Source organism: Cinclus cinclus, chromosome 1 (assembly GCF_963662255.1).
Source record: "Cinclus cinclus chromosome 1, bCinCin1.1, whole genome shotgun sequence".
Taxonomy (NCBI): domain Eukaryota; kingdom Metazoa; phylum Chordata; class Aves; order Passeriformes; family Cinclidae; genus Cinclus; species Cinclus cinclus.
In genome coordinates this window covers 29,434,929-29,448,418 of record NC_085046.1, presented here as the reverse complement: position 1 = coordinate 29,448,418, position 13,490 = coordinate 29,434,929, and the positions used below count along the sequence as shown (strand labels likewise).

General features: G+C 36.1%; 1 protein-coding gene across 4 annotated transcripts in view; it reads left to right on the top strand.

The window, feature by feature from the left end:
• The window catches only part of SNX13 (sorting nexin 13), a 62,691-nt gene that overhangs the window by 36,410 nt on the left and 12,791 nt on the right, over window positions 1-13,490 (top strand). The window contains exons 12-19 of one of the 4 annotated variants that reach the window (XM_062508201.1): window positions 54-153; window positions 1,639-1,832; window positions 2,855-2,959; window positions 4,331-4,463; window positions 5,191-5,228; window positions 9,291-9,360; window positions 11,921-12,093; window positions 12,431-12,594. In XM_062508201.1, coding sequence (XP_062364185.1) covers window positions 54-153; window positions 1,639-1,832; window positions 2,855-2,959; window positions 4,331-4,463; window positions 5,191-5,228; window positions 9,291-9,360; window positions 11,921-12,093; window positions 12,431-12,478 — 861 coding nt within the window. In that variant the 3' untranslated portion in view covers window positions 12,479-12,594. Of the gene's footprint in view, window positions 1-53; window positions 154-1,638; window positions 1,833-2,854; window positions 2,960-4,330; window positions 4,464-5,190; window positions 5,229-8,953; window positions 9,361-11,920; window positions 12,094-12,430; window positions 12,595-13,490 lie in introns of those variants that run through there. The other 3 variants (XR_009933932.1, XM_062508191.1, XM_062508181.1) reach the window with 3 other exon arrangements.

Sequence of the window (13,490 nt, the reverse complement as noted above, 5' to 3'; positions counted from 1 at the left end):
AAAGTTAATTAGAAAAAAAAAAGCCTATGAACACATTGGACTGTGTCTTACAGGAAATAGATACTGTGAAACTGGCAGCAAACTTTGGAAAACTTTGCACAGTCCCTCTGGACCATATTCTGGTAGACAATGTTGCACTACAGTTTTTTATGGGTAAGTGATAATTTGTCTGATCTGTTTTATTTATAAAGAATATGCTAGCTCACAGGACTGTGTACTTGGAATTGCTAAATGCCAGTACTAAGAATATCCATCAGTTGTGTTGGTGGTTATAGTCCTTTTAATGCAGTGGATGGAAACAGTCCAGGTAGTTCCTGGAGTGTGTGGGAGGTACTTCCTGACACAGTTGATGAGGCAGCCAAACTAGAAGGGCACCTGTCTGACCCTGTTGTTTGCAAACAGGGTGATGTGATAGTTGGAGGATGTCTTGGACATAAAATGAACACCTTCAGTCAGTTTAAGTTGGGCAAGGGTAGGAAGGCTCTCTAGAGGGAAGAAGGCTGGATTTATGGTCCAGGATCATTTGTATGAGGTTCAATAAAGCCCAGTGCTAGGTCCTGCACTTGTGTCAACCCCAGGCAGTGCTGCAGGCTGGGGAAAGAGTGGCTGGAAAACTGCCTGGCAGAAAAGCACCTGGAGGTGCTGATTGACAGCAGCTGGGCATGAGCCAGGAGTGAGTCCAGATGACCAAGAAGGCCAGTGATATCTTGGCTTGGATCAGCAATAGTGTGGCCAACAGGATTAGGGCAATGACTAACCCCCTGTACTCAGTACTGAAGAGGCCACACCTCAAATCCTGTGTTGAATTTTTGGGACTTTGACTACAAGAACGACATTGAGATGCTGGAGCAAGTCCAGAGAAGGGTCCTGAAGCTGAGGAAGGGTCTGGAGCGCAAGTTTTATATGGAGTGGTCTGGGGAGCTGGGGTTGCTTAGGCTGGAGAAAGGGATGCTCAATGGGGACCTCCTCACTCTCTACAAATACCTGAAAGGAGGCTTTAGTGTGGTGAGGGCTGCTCTCTTCTCCTAGGCAGGAGGAAATTCCCTCAAGATGTGTGAGATGAGGTTTACATTGGGTATTAGGAAATATTTCTTCACCAAAAGGGTGAAGCACTGGCTTAACAGGCTGCTCAGGGAAGTGGTTGAGGTACTTAAATACCTCCCTTGAGGTATTTAAAATACATTTACATGTGCTGCTTAGGAACACGGTTTAGTGGTGGACTTGAAAGTGTTAGACTGGCAGTCTTGAACATCTTTTCCAATCTAAATGATCCTATGATTCTACGAACCTATGTTTTAGAAATGCAGTTTGAACTTTGTCTCCATTTGTATCATGCTGGACAAGCCCGTTATATTCACACAGTAGTGATGGATTCACTTTTTACATGTGCATTTGAGGATTCAGTGCTTAGCTCCTCAGCAACTGCTTAGTTGCTCTGGTTTTTTTTTACTGATTAGCACCAATATGTATATATGTACATATATGCACATACATATCACTATATGTATGTTTTGTTTAATTGACTATGTGGTAAGCATTCCAGATGTATATCCAGATCCTGGTGTTCCATATGTAGTCAACATCATAGAGAATTCCTATTCCAAGATGCAAACAGTAACTAAGGTTTGTTTTCTGTAGATTACATGCAGCAAACTGGTGGCCAAGCACATCTGTTTTTCTGGATGACAGTGGAAGGATACAGGGTTACAGCACAGCAACAGCTGGAGGTACTTCAGAGCCGGCAGAAAGATGGAAAACATCAGACTAATCAGACCAAGGGTCTATTAAGAGCAGCTGCATTTGGAGTTTATGAGCAATATTTATCAGAAAAGGTAGGAATAACTTAATTCTGCAGTTTGGTGTTTATTCTTTGTACTGATACTGCTTTGATGTAGTTGTGACTAAGTTAATATGAAATGGCTGTTATGTAGCACAAGTTGCTTACATGTTGACATTTAAGCTATTGCTTTTGTATCTTCTCTTTCTCTCCTGTCAAGCAGTAAGAAAGTCTTCCTGTTTTGTGTTCCTATTGCCACTGACTGCCCTGTCAGATGCAGCGAATGTGTTCCTCAGAAATGGACTTTCTAGAATGCACAAACTAGAGACAATGTGAAGACAGAATAAAAAAGTGTCTCTCTGCATATGCTATCCTTTTCTTTCCTTTTATTCTGCCCTCCACCCTTGCCTGCCCCTTATGAAGTGTTATTAAAAAGATGGACCTGTGTATTTGTCCAAACTTGGATTAAGATTGGTTATCAAATGAAATAACATCCTGTGCCTACAATTGTCTGTGTAAATTGCTCCAATATCACCACTGGGAATCTTTCAACAGGCAGCAAGGATTCCTCTGTGGAAGCAGCCACTCATCAAGTTGTATTGACAAGCATCTTTGTTCTGAATTTGTGTGTGCATAAAAATCACTGCTCACTTGGAATGGACAGATGGCAATCTGACAGCTAGTCTTTCCTCAGATGTTTCAGAACTTCATCCTATTATTTTTTTATTGGCTTGTTCTTGATTTCTGAATCTAAATATTTTTCATAAATAAATAAAAACTGTCTGTAAGTCTGAGTAAATCTGATTTAGCTACTGCTTCAAAATGTATATATAAGTTGTTTTTTGTGTAATTCCTAGTGTTCAATACTGAAACTTCCAAGTTTTAATACAAGCTCTGAACTTAATTTTGGAGGTGGAGGGGATCTGACTCCTTTTGTATGTTTTAGACAGTTACAGAGATATTTGTGAAGAAGAAATTTAGTTTACTTAAAGATTGCAGCACTGCATTGGATTTTATATGTTAAAGTAGAGCTTTCTTATTTTTATGCTGCAAAATTGATTTAGATCTCTATGACAGGCATCTCCAAGAGTTAATATTGATGACAACTTAGTAGCAAAACTTGCAGAAACACTGAACCATGAGGATCCAACACCTGAAATCTTTGATGACGTTCAGAGAAAGGTATACTCTATTTGTCCTTTATTTTGCAAGAACTGTTAATGCTATAGAGTATAGAACATAATTACAGACTCTAAAAAAGAAGTCAATTATCCAAATCCTAAAACCCATCTGAAATTGTCAACTTTTGCTTTACCATTTGTTAGTCCATGGATTTCAAAGCAGTAGACAGGAGTAGATCTTTCCTGTATGAATCTAAATAAGAAACACAGTTTAGAATGATCGTGTTTTTATTGGTTTTAATGTACTAATATAAGAAAAATGTTATAAGTAGACTGATACATACAGTTTTTGTTCAGTTTTACTTCTCTTTTTCAAAGGTGAATGTAATGGTCCCATATTAAATTCTATAGCTGTTCCCAGAAATTAGTTTGGTCCGTTTCTGCAGTGAATCACTCAGAAGCAGCAAGTACTGAAGAAAAAAACAGTCTATTTACTATCTGCATATGTAGGCTTTATCACTCAAGTCTAATATATGTATTTAAAAAGGAAAAGTGAATTATTAATATTCTGGCAATAACTTACGCAGTCTGAAATGTTTTTATTTTACATTGTTACTTCGGTATTCTGACTCATGTTACAAATCAGTGATAGGACCTGTAGAATTTAGAATCACACTATTGTACTTGGGACTCCCATTTAAGACTAATTAAGGACCTTGTGAAATCTGGGCCTTGTTTTGAATTCTGCTGAAGAGCATAAATTTCCCATATGTTACAAAAGAAATTAGGCTCCTCAAACCTGGATGGGTTGGGTTTTTGCTTTTCTTACTAGATGTCAGTACTTGAACAGTAGTCCATGGAAAAAAATCATTAAAATGTTCTAGAGTTGACATGAGTATCCAAACATTATGAATTAATTCCTGCTATGTATAGATACTTGTGTGTACCTATATTTATATATACTGTATAGGCTGTGAAGGTTTGAGGTAGTGAGGTTAAATCTTTGTGAGATATGACTAAATCGTATTGTCTAAACTAGAAATTGTCAGAAAGGTCACATATGGTGTTTTTCCTTCCCTTCTTTCTGTCTTCTCACCTCTTGCCTTAAGTGTTTGCAGGTCCACATTTATGGTTTATCCACACGGAGGGACTGAGATAATCTTTTATGAAATGGATAAAGACCAAATAGGTTTATACTGCAATTGGAAGGGTTAAGACCAGAGGACAGAAGCATTTACAGCTATTGTGCTACTTCCCTTCCTAGATGTGCACATCTGACTAGTTAGATATTTTCTGATAACCTTTCCATTAAGAGTAAGTCAGAGACATGTATGCACAAGTACTTCTTGTCCAAGTAGAATTTCAGAAAACTAGTCTGATTAGTTAAAAAATGCAAGAAGTATTTCTGAAGTTGGCATTCTCATTCAATAAGGTGTATGAGTTGATGCTGCGAGATGAGAGGTTCTACCCTTCGTTCAAGCAGAATGTGTTGTATGTGCGTATGTTAGCTGAGCTGGATATGCTGAAGGATCCCAGTTTCAGAGGATCAGATGATGGTGAAGGAGGTGAGCTCTGTATCTCTAAGAGAGATTTCCTGGGACCATTCTTTTCTCTGCTTTGAAATGAAAATTTAAAAATTATCCACATTGTTTTTAGGAAATTAAATCCTCCTGTGGTGGCTCTGATATTTAAGTTAATTTTATTCCTTGTGCTTTTGTGTGTTAATTGTTTTGGGACTCACATAGGGTTTTCAGTGTAATAAGTTTATTAATCTTACATGAATTCTTGTCAGGTCTTGGTAACTAGTCTGTCACTAAAATAAATATGTGATTCTTCCATTCTACTTTTTTCTTGAAAATATTTAACTCTTCAATATGTAGGGTTCTTTTAAAACATAACTATACTCCTCTCTGGAAATAGAAATTGAAAGTACATAGGAGATGTAGTTTTTAAAAGCAAATAAAATCATTGTGCTTGTTAACTGAAGTACAAATCCAGTGGAAATTGTTTTCACTGTTAAACTAGCTCCTTAACAAAGCAGTACCCATGTGGGGATATAAACTTAAAAAAATGTTATCTGAAGTATTTATTTAGAATCTTTATAAGCTTACATTTCTTTAAGGGTCTTTGCTGGAAATTTGAAACACTTGTATGTTGCATGCAGTATTTTTCCCAGTGCCACAATTCTCCATCATTTTCTGTGATGTTTTGTGGGTGCATTTATGTGTGGCCCTACAATGGGGGAAAATCTTCTAACCTGGTTTTTCCCTTCCTTTTCCTCACTGCTCCCAGAATCTTTTAATGGGTCTCCTACTGGCAGCATAAATCTGGTAAGTGCTTGGACTTTCAAATTTTTTTGTTCTCAGCAGTAGAGAAAGTGTGATAAAATAGTTTAGAGTTAATGTACATTACAGGTTTTAACTTCATGGCTGTAGAATTTCTGTAAAAAAATTTGAATCAAATTGAAACACACAAATTATTAATTACTCTGTAAGATAAAACTCCCTTTTGTATTTTCCCATGTTAAATGACATTTTACATTGTTTCTCACAGAAACAATTAATTTATGGAAAGTATACTTTCTTATTCCTATTTGTTTTTCTTAAATAGATATAAATCTGGAGTTACATAATAATAGGTGAAAATAAATCCTTTGAAACAGAAATTTCAAAGGATTAAATTCAAATAGACTGTAAAATGAGGCATTTAATTACATTTTTGTTGGTGGATTTTTTTTTCATTAGGACTTAATTTGGAAACATTAAAGTTTCTGGAGTTCATTGGAGCCATGAGTCTTTGTTTTTTTAATCTGTCCGACTTCAAGTTCAATTTTATTTTTTTAAGTGATTCTTTTACCTGTGTCAGTTTGTCAAAGCCTTCTCTTTGTTAAATGAGTGTACCTAAACCAAAAATGCAAATACAGTTGCTTACAAGGGAAAAAATCATAAGAAGTTTGATAAATATCCTCCCCATTGTTCTGCAGACAGTGAACCACAAAGTATGCAAGGTTCAGTTGGGCATATGAGACTGTGTTTCCAGATTTTTAGTTTCGTGAGGGTTTACACAGAGGTTTATAATCTGCATGCAATTTCCTGGATTATGTGGTGCCTGGGCTCTTCTAGTTTGTTCTTGGAAGGTGCTGGTCATGCTTGCATGCATGAGTATTTTCTAAAGGAATACACATAACATTAATGTAAATGTGTTTCATTGTGGGGGTTGGTTGTTTATAGGATTTGGTTTTTTTGTAGGTTTTGGATTATTTTCAATTTAAACTGTGATTTTATTTCCTGTTATTTCTGTGTTTTTGACATTTTGAAATGTAAAGAAAAGGTGTTTAGCTGATACAATTTAAGCAAACTCCTCATAGATGCAGAAGACAATCTTAATTTAGCCATATTTTTTCACAAGAGCTTTTTAAGTGACTAATCTCTTCAAAAGATCTTTCAAATGTCTTTTAAGTACTCTTTCTAATGTAATGAGATACCAGAGTTATGTTTTATGGATGAGGATTTGTCGTTGTGGTGGCTTATCTGGCTAGTGGTTATCTGCTACTTTGTTTCAGGTGACTTTCCAAGCTAAGTTAGAAAAGAACTGCTTGTACTTTTCTGTAGTCCATATTGTTCAGGATGCTCAGTGCTTTTACAGGTGTTTGAATACTGGTAGATTAGTTTTTGCTGGCTGAATTCCATGTCAAGAGTAAATTTTTGTACACATAGTTTAGCTCCCTTGTGTTAGTCTGTTACATAAGAAAAATAGACCTTGGAAAGGTTACCTCAAAGGTCAGGGAATTTCTGTACTTGCAGCTAATGACAATGTATTAAATAAGATTGGGTTGTGATGTGATATTTTTAGGTTTTTAATTAAATTGTGTTCCTGTGAATATATCTAATGGCAGGGATATTAGCTCATATTAAATGTCTGTCTGTTGTGTTATCTGTTCAGGTTTCAGCCTTTTAATTTACTTGTATTAATAGTTGCTCTACAGTGCCTTCCCACAACACCTGTTTCCTAAAGTTTCTATTATAAAATAAATTGTCTGCGGTACATACTTTCACTGGAAGAATTTGTAAGAGAGGCTCAAAACTGTTTTGAGGAAAAGTTTTTTTTTCAAAAATATCTTAATTTCTGCCTTTTTATTTGATACATTAATCTACTATATTAAATCAGTGGTTGACATTTTGGGAGAATAAAATCACTGTTAATATTATAGACTCTTGCAGATTTCCTCTAAAGGATCCATAATGAATGCTTTGCATTGAGTAAATAGGGGGAGTTGTGCAGGTATTCCAAGACCTTGAAGGGCAGCAGAAGTGGCTGGGTTGAACTTCTGGCAGTCATTCTCATATGTCAGCTTGAGCCCCCAGTCAGTAATCACAAAGTAATCTGAAGTTGAGTGACTGTGAAGGGAAGCTGGAAAAAAAGAAAGAATTATGCCTTTAAAAAAAAAGTAACAGTACCTTAATGTCAGTATTTTGTAGCAAACAAAACATTTGAGCAGTTGACAGCTGTCTTCTCTTAGAACATCAAACCCTTTCCATCTTATTGATAATCAAATCCTAGAGCTTTCAGAACATGAAGCACTTTATCGAAGCTTCCATAAATGTCTTCTGTTAGCCATTCTCAGGTGATACTCTGCTCCTAAATTGAGCACTGCAGTATAGAGCAGCACACCTGACAGGGTTGTGGCTGTCCAAGGGACTTGCTCAAGAATGGACTAAGTAGGAGTGCTTAGTCCAACAATGACTGAAAACAAGCATAAAGATTAAAGGAACAGCCCACTTATGGTGATACTTTACCAGAATAACTCTCCAGCATACAGTAACTTATAGATTCTTGAGGCAAAGATGATGTCTGCTGTCAAAATATTTTTGCATAAATTCATCTGTTCTGCTGTTCGACAGACATAAACTTCTAGCACTATAGCATGTAGTGGCAAAACAGATTTCCCCAGAAGGGCTTTTCTTTCTTCTACCTTTTCTCAGTCTGGGACCTTAGTACTGTAAGTCTACAAGTATATAATTCAGGAGACCTCCTACTGCAACACGTTATTCAGACACTTTTAAGCTGCCTTTTATTCGATATCTAGACTTTATAACAGCAATGTTATTTCCCTTGCCTTCAGTAGTAGACATTTAGGCAGAGACTGAGGTGGTTGAGGCAGAAAACAGCCATTTCTTTTAGAGAATTAGAGGAGGAAGGATTGGAGTATTATGTTGGGATATTGTGGAGTTGATATTCAGATGAAGAAGGGGCAACAGCAGAGTCTTTAAATAATTCATGCTAAGTCCAGCCTATCTTTTGACTGTAGTCTCATATTATTGTTTTATGTTTAAGGAAACAGAGATGTAAAAAGCGAATTGATGTAGGTAGAGGTTTTAGTTTGATATGGGCATGGTAATGCTAAACAGTAAGTCACATTGTAGGTAACTTTTTATGGTAAGTCACTATTAAACTGGCTTGGTTAAATTATAAAAGATAGCTATTTTCATTCTGAATGTGTTTCTTTGGAGAATTTTAGAATTCTGGGGTAAAACAAATAAAGTGCCTGGGATCCCAGTGTCAGTGAGTTGAGTGGAGCTTAGGTAGCTCCAGTTCTATTTTATTTAAGATTAGGATGCATAGTGACCCATCCTCTATTTCTTTCAGTTGTGTATGCAAGTCTTTCAACAGTCTTGAAGAGCTTTATTATGTTAAATCTTAGTAATCAGATGTATTAATTTTAACTAAAAACAAAGCTTCTCTAAAAGACCCATTAGGCTTCTTTTGATCCCAGTAATTATTAAATATGGAGAAAGAGCATGTTTCAGCTGAGGGTGTACCTGTTCATTTTTTACGACAGAAGATATTCCTGAGACAAATGTTGGCTGGGTTGTTTTTTGTTTTTTTTTACATAAAGCAGACAACCTTCCAGTTTCTACTGCTGTGTAACATTTGTGTAGTGTGTAGACATTTGAAAGAATGCTGTGAAGGTAAAAGCCAATGACCTATTACACAATATCTGTATCTTCCCAGATGTTTAAGAGATTTTTCTGGTTTGTTTTTGTTTTTTTCCCAGTGCTTAGTAAAAGACCCTTTTTAGCTGTACTTCCATCAGAGTTGAGATATCAAATTGAAGTGCCAAATATGTTTGATCAAATATGAGTGGTCACAAAACTCGGTGTGAAAATGATGGGGGAAATGAAAGGCCCTCCTGTACTGTGCAAAAGAATGGCTTTGGTAACCAGGTAGTATAAACACCTGCTCTATTACAGTGTACTAAGCTTTTTTCTAGTATTATGAACTGAAAGTTTGAAAATTAAATAGTTTAATCAAAACATGTCTCAAATATGATGTATTTCTGATCTTTTTTTTTTTTCCCATTTTTTCTCCTACATTTTCTCCCCACCTTGCAGTCCTTAGATGACCTTTCAAATGTCCCTTCTGATGAGACAGTCCAGTTCCATGCATACATCTCAGATACTGGTAAGTGAATTTTTTATGATGTCTGCTTACTTTTTTTCCACCATTTATTTTGAGTTTTGCAATATTACAGGCCTTTGAAATCCTGATTGTCTCATTTTTTGGCCTTATGAAACATTTGAGTTTGTATTTTCCATTAAGTCCTTTTGGAAATCTTTACAGTATTTGTTCTGTAGGTCACAGACAATATATCTGTTCTTAAAAAATGATGTAATTTTTATTGCTTATGGTATTATTATTATTATTATTATTATTATTATTATTATTAGTGCCTTTATCTCTGGAGAATCATTCATTAAACTTACTATTAAGTGGATTTATTTTACCAATTGTTTAAAGAAGTTCTGAAAGCCATCTCTCTTTCTAGTCACAGAATTTTAATTCTTGACTGTTTCATTCTCTTAGTATAATATTTTCCCTTATTCTTTGTACTTCCTTACTGATTTAACTTAGTTTAAGAAAGGGACTTCTGTCCTTGTTGTGGTAGCATTTTTGGTTGTCTTTTAAAAAACTTTACCTAGAAAGAAATTATTTTTCTTTATTACATGAGAGTAAATAACAAAAAAATCTCAGCTATTATTCGCAAATACTCTAGTTAAATGAGATTGCTTTGAGTAAATTGTGATCTTCAGATACTTTTTTGATAGATTTTACAATGCCATATGCTTTTAAATCTATGCATTTATGTAGTGGGCACACTAGAGCTGTCAGCAAGCGTTCAGCTACTTTGCATTTTAATTAAGCCTATTCCAACTCAGTATGAGGGCAGTGTTCAATCCAAGTGTCATGGTAGTCAGTCCTCAGGGAAAGGGGAAAATGAGCTGAAAGTTAAGAAGCAAATTCTGCTTTTTAATTAAATTGGCATGTGGTACTTTTTTCTGAATTAAACTTAGAAGTTTCAGCATTCTGACCTAAAGAAAAAAGGTAAACTTATATTGTAATACTTATAATCTTGAGGGCAGCATTGATTGATAACTACCAGTCTGACTGAATACATGATGCTGCAGTTGTAGCAGGAGATCTGTACAGGTTTATATTGTAAGATAGTATTGAACTGTGTCTGTGAGCAGGTTCTTTTCCTTGCCTGTTACTGTCCTTTACTGTGCATGAGGGTTACAAACAGTCAGGATGCTCTCTCTGTGTCTCGGGATGCACACTGTCTTGGGTTGCAAAATAAATACTTATTAAGAGGCTAGGACATAAGGGGCAGCAGGACAACTTCTTCCTTTCTTCCTCTGCCTGAAGTAGTTCTGAGGGTGCCACTTAGCAGCGGCCCTGGGATGTGGTCTGGGGGCTGCAGGGCCAAGTGGTCAATGTGAGTGTAGAGGACAGGGCTCGTGCAGCATCTGTGGGACTGGGGTTTCCTGGCTCCACTCTCTGGGCAGTCTTTTGGCACCATTCTGACTGCCTGCTTGTTCCTGTGGGGGTTCAGCACTCAACATTCTTCTTTTAGAGGGTGGATGGCAAAGACAAGATGTTCTGTGGACACTCCTCACCTTCCTAGTGTATAATGATAGCATTGGCAGCAGCTGCCACTACCCTACTGATGCTCCCTGGATGCTTAGACAAAAGCATTATACTTCAGAGGAATCAAGACTGAAAGTACTACAGAGGATGGAATTGATGATTTTTCAGGAGTATTGTATTTTATGCAATGCATGTGCATAGAAAAATTCTGACCTTGATTAAAAATATTTTCATTTAGCCACTGGAAAACTTTAGATTCTGGATATTGGCTCAATACTTAAAAATACAACAAGTTGCCAATTTAAATGATGTGCAGTGTAAACAATATTGGTTCTAGGTTATTTTCTAAATAAAATGAAAGGATTTGAAACAAACAGTACTGGGAAAATTCTGTGAGGAAGGAATGTCCAAGAAGACTTAAATATTTAACGGAGATCAAAAAGATGTTTGCTTCTATTTCAGATGGCCATGTGTGTTCTTTTCATTTATGAATTGACTTTTCCATACAATGTGTGTGTTCAGAGAATGCATTATATATATGTACACACATGTTTGCATATATAGTTGACTAATAGTTGACACATGGGAAGTGTTTTTTATCTTAGTCTTAATAGCAAACAGCTGATGCCAGTAACATAACTGCATGCTTGCAGCTTGCAATCACTGTCTTGTATTTATAGACTTTTTTGATGGGCAGACTTTTGCAATGTGACTAGGCTACTTTGCAGACTGGAATTTAGTCCGGTTTCACAGTTGTCTTTCACTCCCATCTTGAGTTCTTTTAGTTTAATTTTTTTTTTTTTCAGATCTATTTACTATTTAAAAGTTGAAAAATTTTCTGTTTGTTTATGTTTTGCATGTCATTGAAACCTGTCTAGCTTTAAAGCTGCTTAATCTCTATTTAAGTTCACAAAGTAAGTTTTGGAGGGTATCATACAGCGTTTTAAGTTAAAGGGGTAGTTTAGTCTTTTGCTTGCATGTCCATTTTTGTCTTTCAATTCTGTCATTCCAGACATTTCTTCACTTCACATTTGTGTCCTCTCGTCTTCCTTCTTTCTGTTTGTTCCTTTTTTATTTTTGTTTTTAAAACTACTAGTCTATGCTGACTCTGACCCATATGCTGTGGCAGGAGTGTGTAATGACCACGGCAAGACATACGCCCTGTACGCCATCACCGTGCACCGGCGAAACGCAAACAGTGAGGAGATGTGGAAGACGTATCGGCGTTACAGTGACTTCCATGACTTCCACATGAGGATCACTGAGCAGGTAACCGACCTCATGAAAATCTCTGTAGGTGCACGTGCCTGTAGTTTAATAACTGATGATTGTGTGATTGCTCCGTAAAAAAGAAATGGAACTTAGAAAGTCTCCCCCCCCTCTTCCCATACTGCTTAATTTTGATTTAAATCTTTGTATTAAAGTGCTGTTGGTCTCAGAGAGAGTTGGTTATATTTGTCAAAGATTAAGAAATAAAAGCTGAGGTTGGGAAATAGGTATTTAGGTTTTAAGTGAACGTTAAGAATTGGTGGGGTAAAAGGAGAGCCGGTAGCACTTCCCTATACTACTGGCAATCTGCCTTTCACTGCTGTACTTGTATTCTCAGACTCTTAAGCTTCCTAAAATGAAAGAAGGAAGAAACAGAGAGTTGTAATTCACCAGCTGGTACTAAGCAGAACCTACTGACATGAAAAAAGGATGAAGACATGGTGCTTTTAAAAGGGGGCTGAAGTGCTTTTTAACCAAGCCTTTGGAGAAGTCAGATTTCACTACGTAACCTTTGAACTTTTCAGAAATGTCAGTTTATATCCCTTTACTCTGTTATTAATTGAGAGTCATAGAGAACAAATTCTGTGCAGGTAATTTTGCATTTTAACGTTACAGTGGTATTAAAAGTTTAAAAAGCTTTACTAAAAAGCAAACATGTTGACTATTTGGATTAATTCTAAATGAAGTCTGACTTTCCTTTGAATTTCTGATGATCTTAGTGTGCTGTCAATAAATTTGAAATACCAATTTTTGTAGTCCTTCACATTGATTCATTTAAAGTAATTCAGTGTTTTGAAGAACCCTGGATTTTAGAGTGAATTAACATTCTGTTAATATGGGACAGTCATTTAAAACTAACATAACTTTAAATGAGTAAGAATAAATGGCAAAAGCAAATATCAAAATCTTGAACATCTCAAAGCTCAACATTTCTGGTTACCAAGTCTGATAGAATTTACAGAAATGAGAAATGTTACCCTAAGGTACTAAGGTGGCAAAAAGTAAACAGATTTCTGTGATTCGCTGTGGCATCTCAGATGTTCTCAACAGTTTTGCTTTGTCTTGACAATAAAATAGACATTCTTACTGTCTCGTGTCCTTGTCTGAGACATTTTTATCGACATGTTAAGGGTAAAAGTTTGAATCATTGATTTTAAATTAATAAGAAGGGCAGTGACTGTTTTTCAGAGGAAATAGATAGTTGAGCCAAAATGGAATTGAAATTAGCTGTTCAAAGTATCTGAGTTCTTTTTCCTTAGAGCACTGAATAGATTCACACAGTTCCTTTAGTCATGTAATAAATACCATTTGAAGTAGATAACTATATTTAAAATAGAGGCTGTTAGTTGCTTGCATTGCTTCTGCTTAGATATAAGAGTCCAAATGAAAAGTAGACC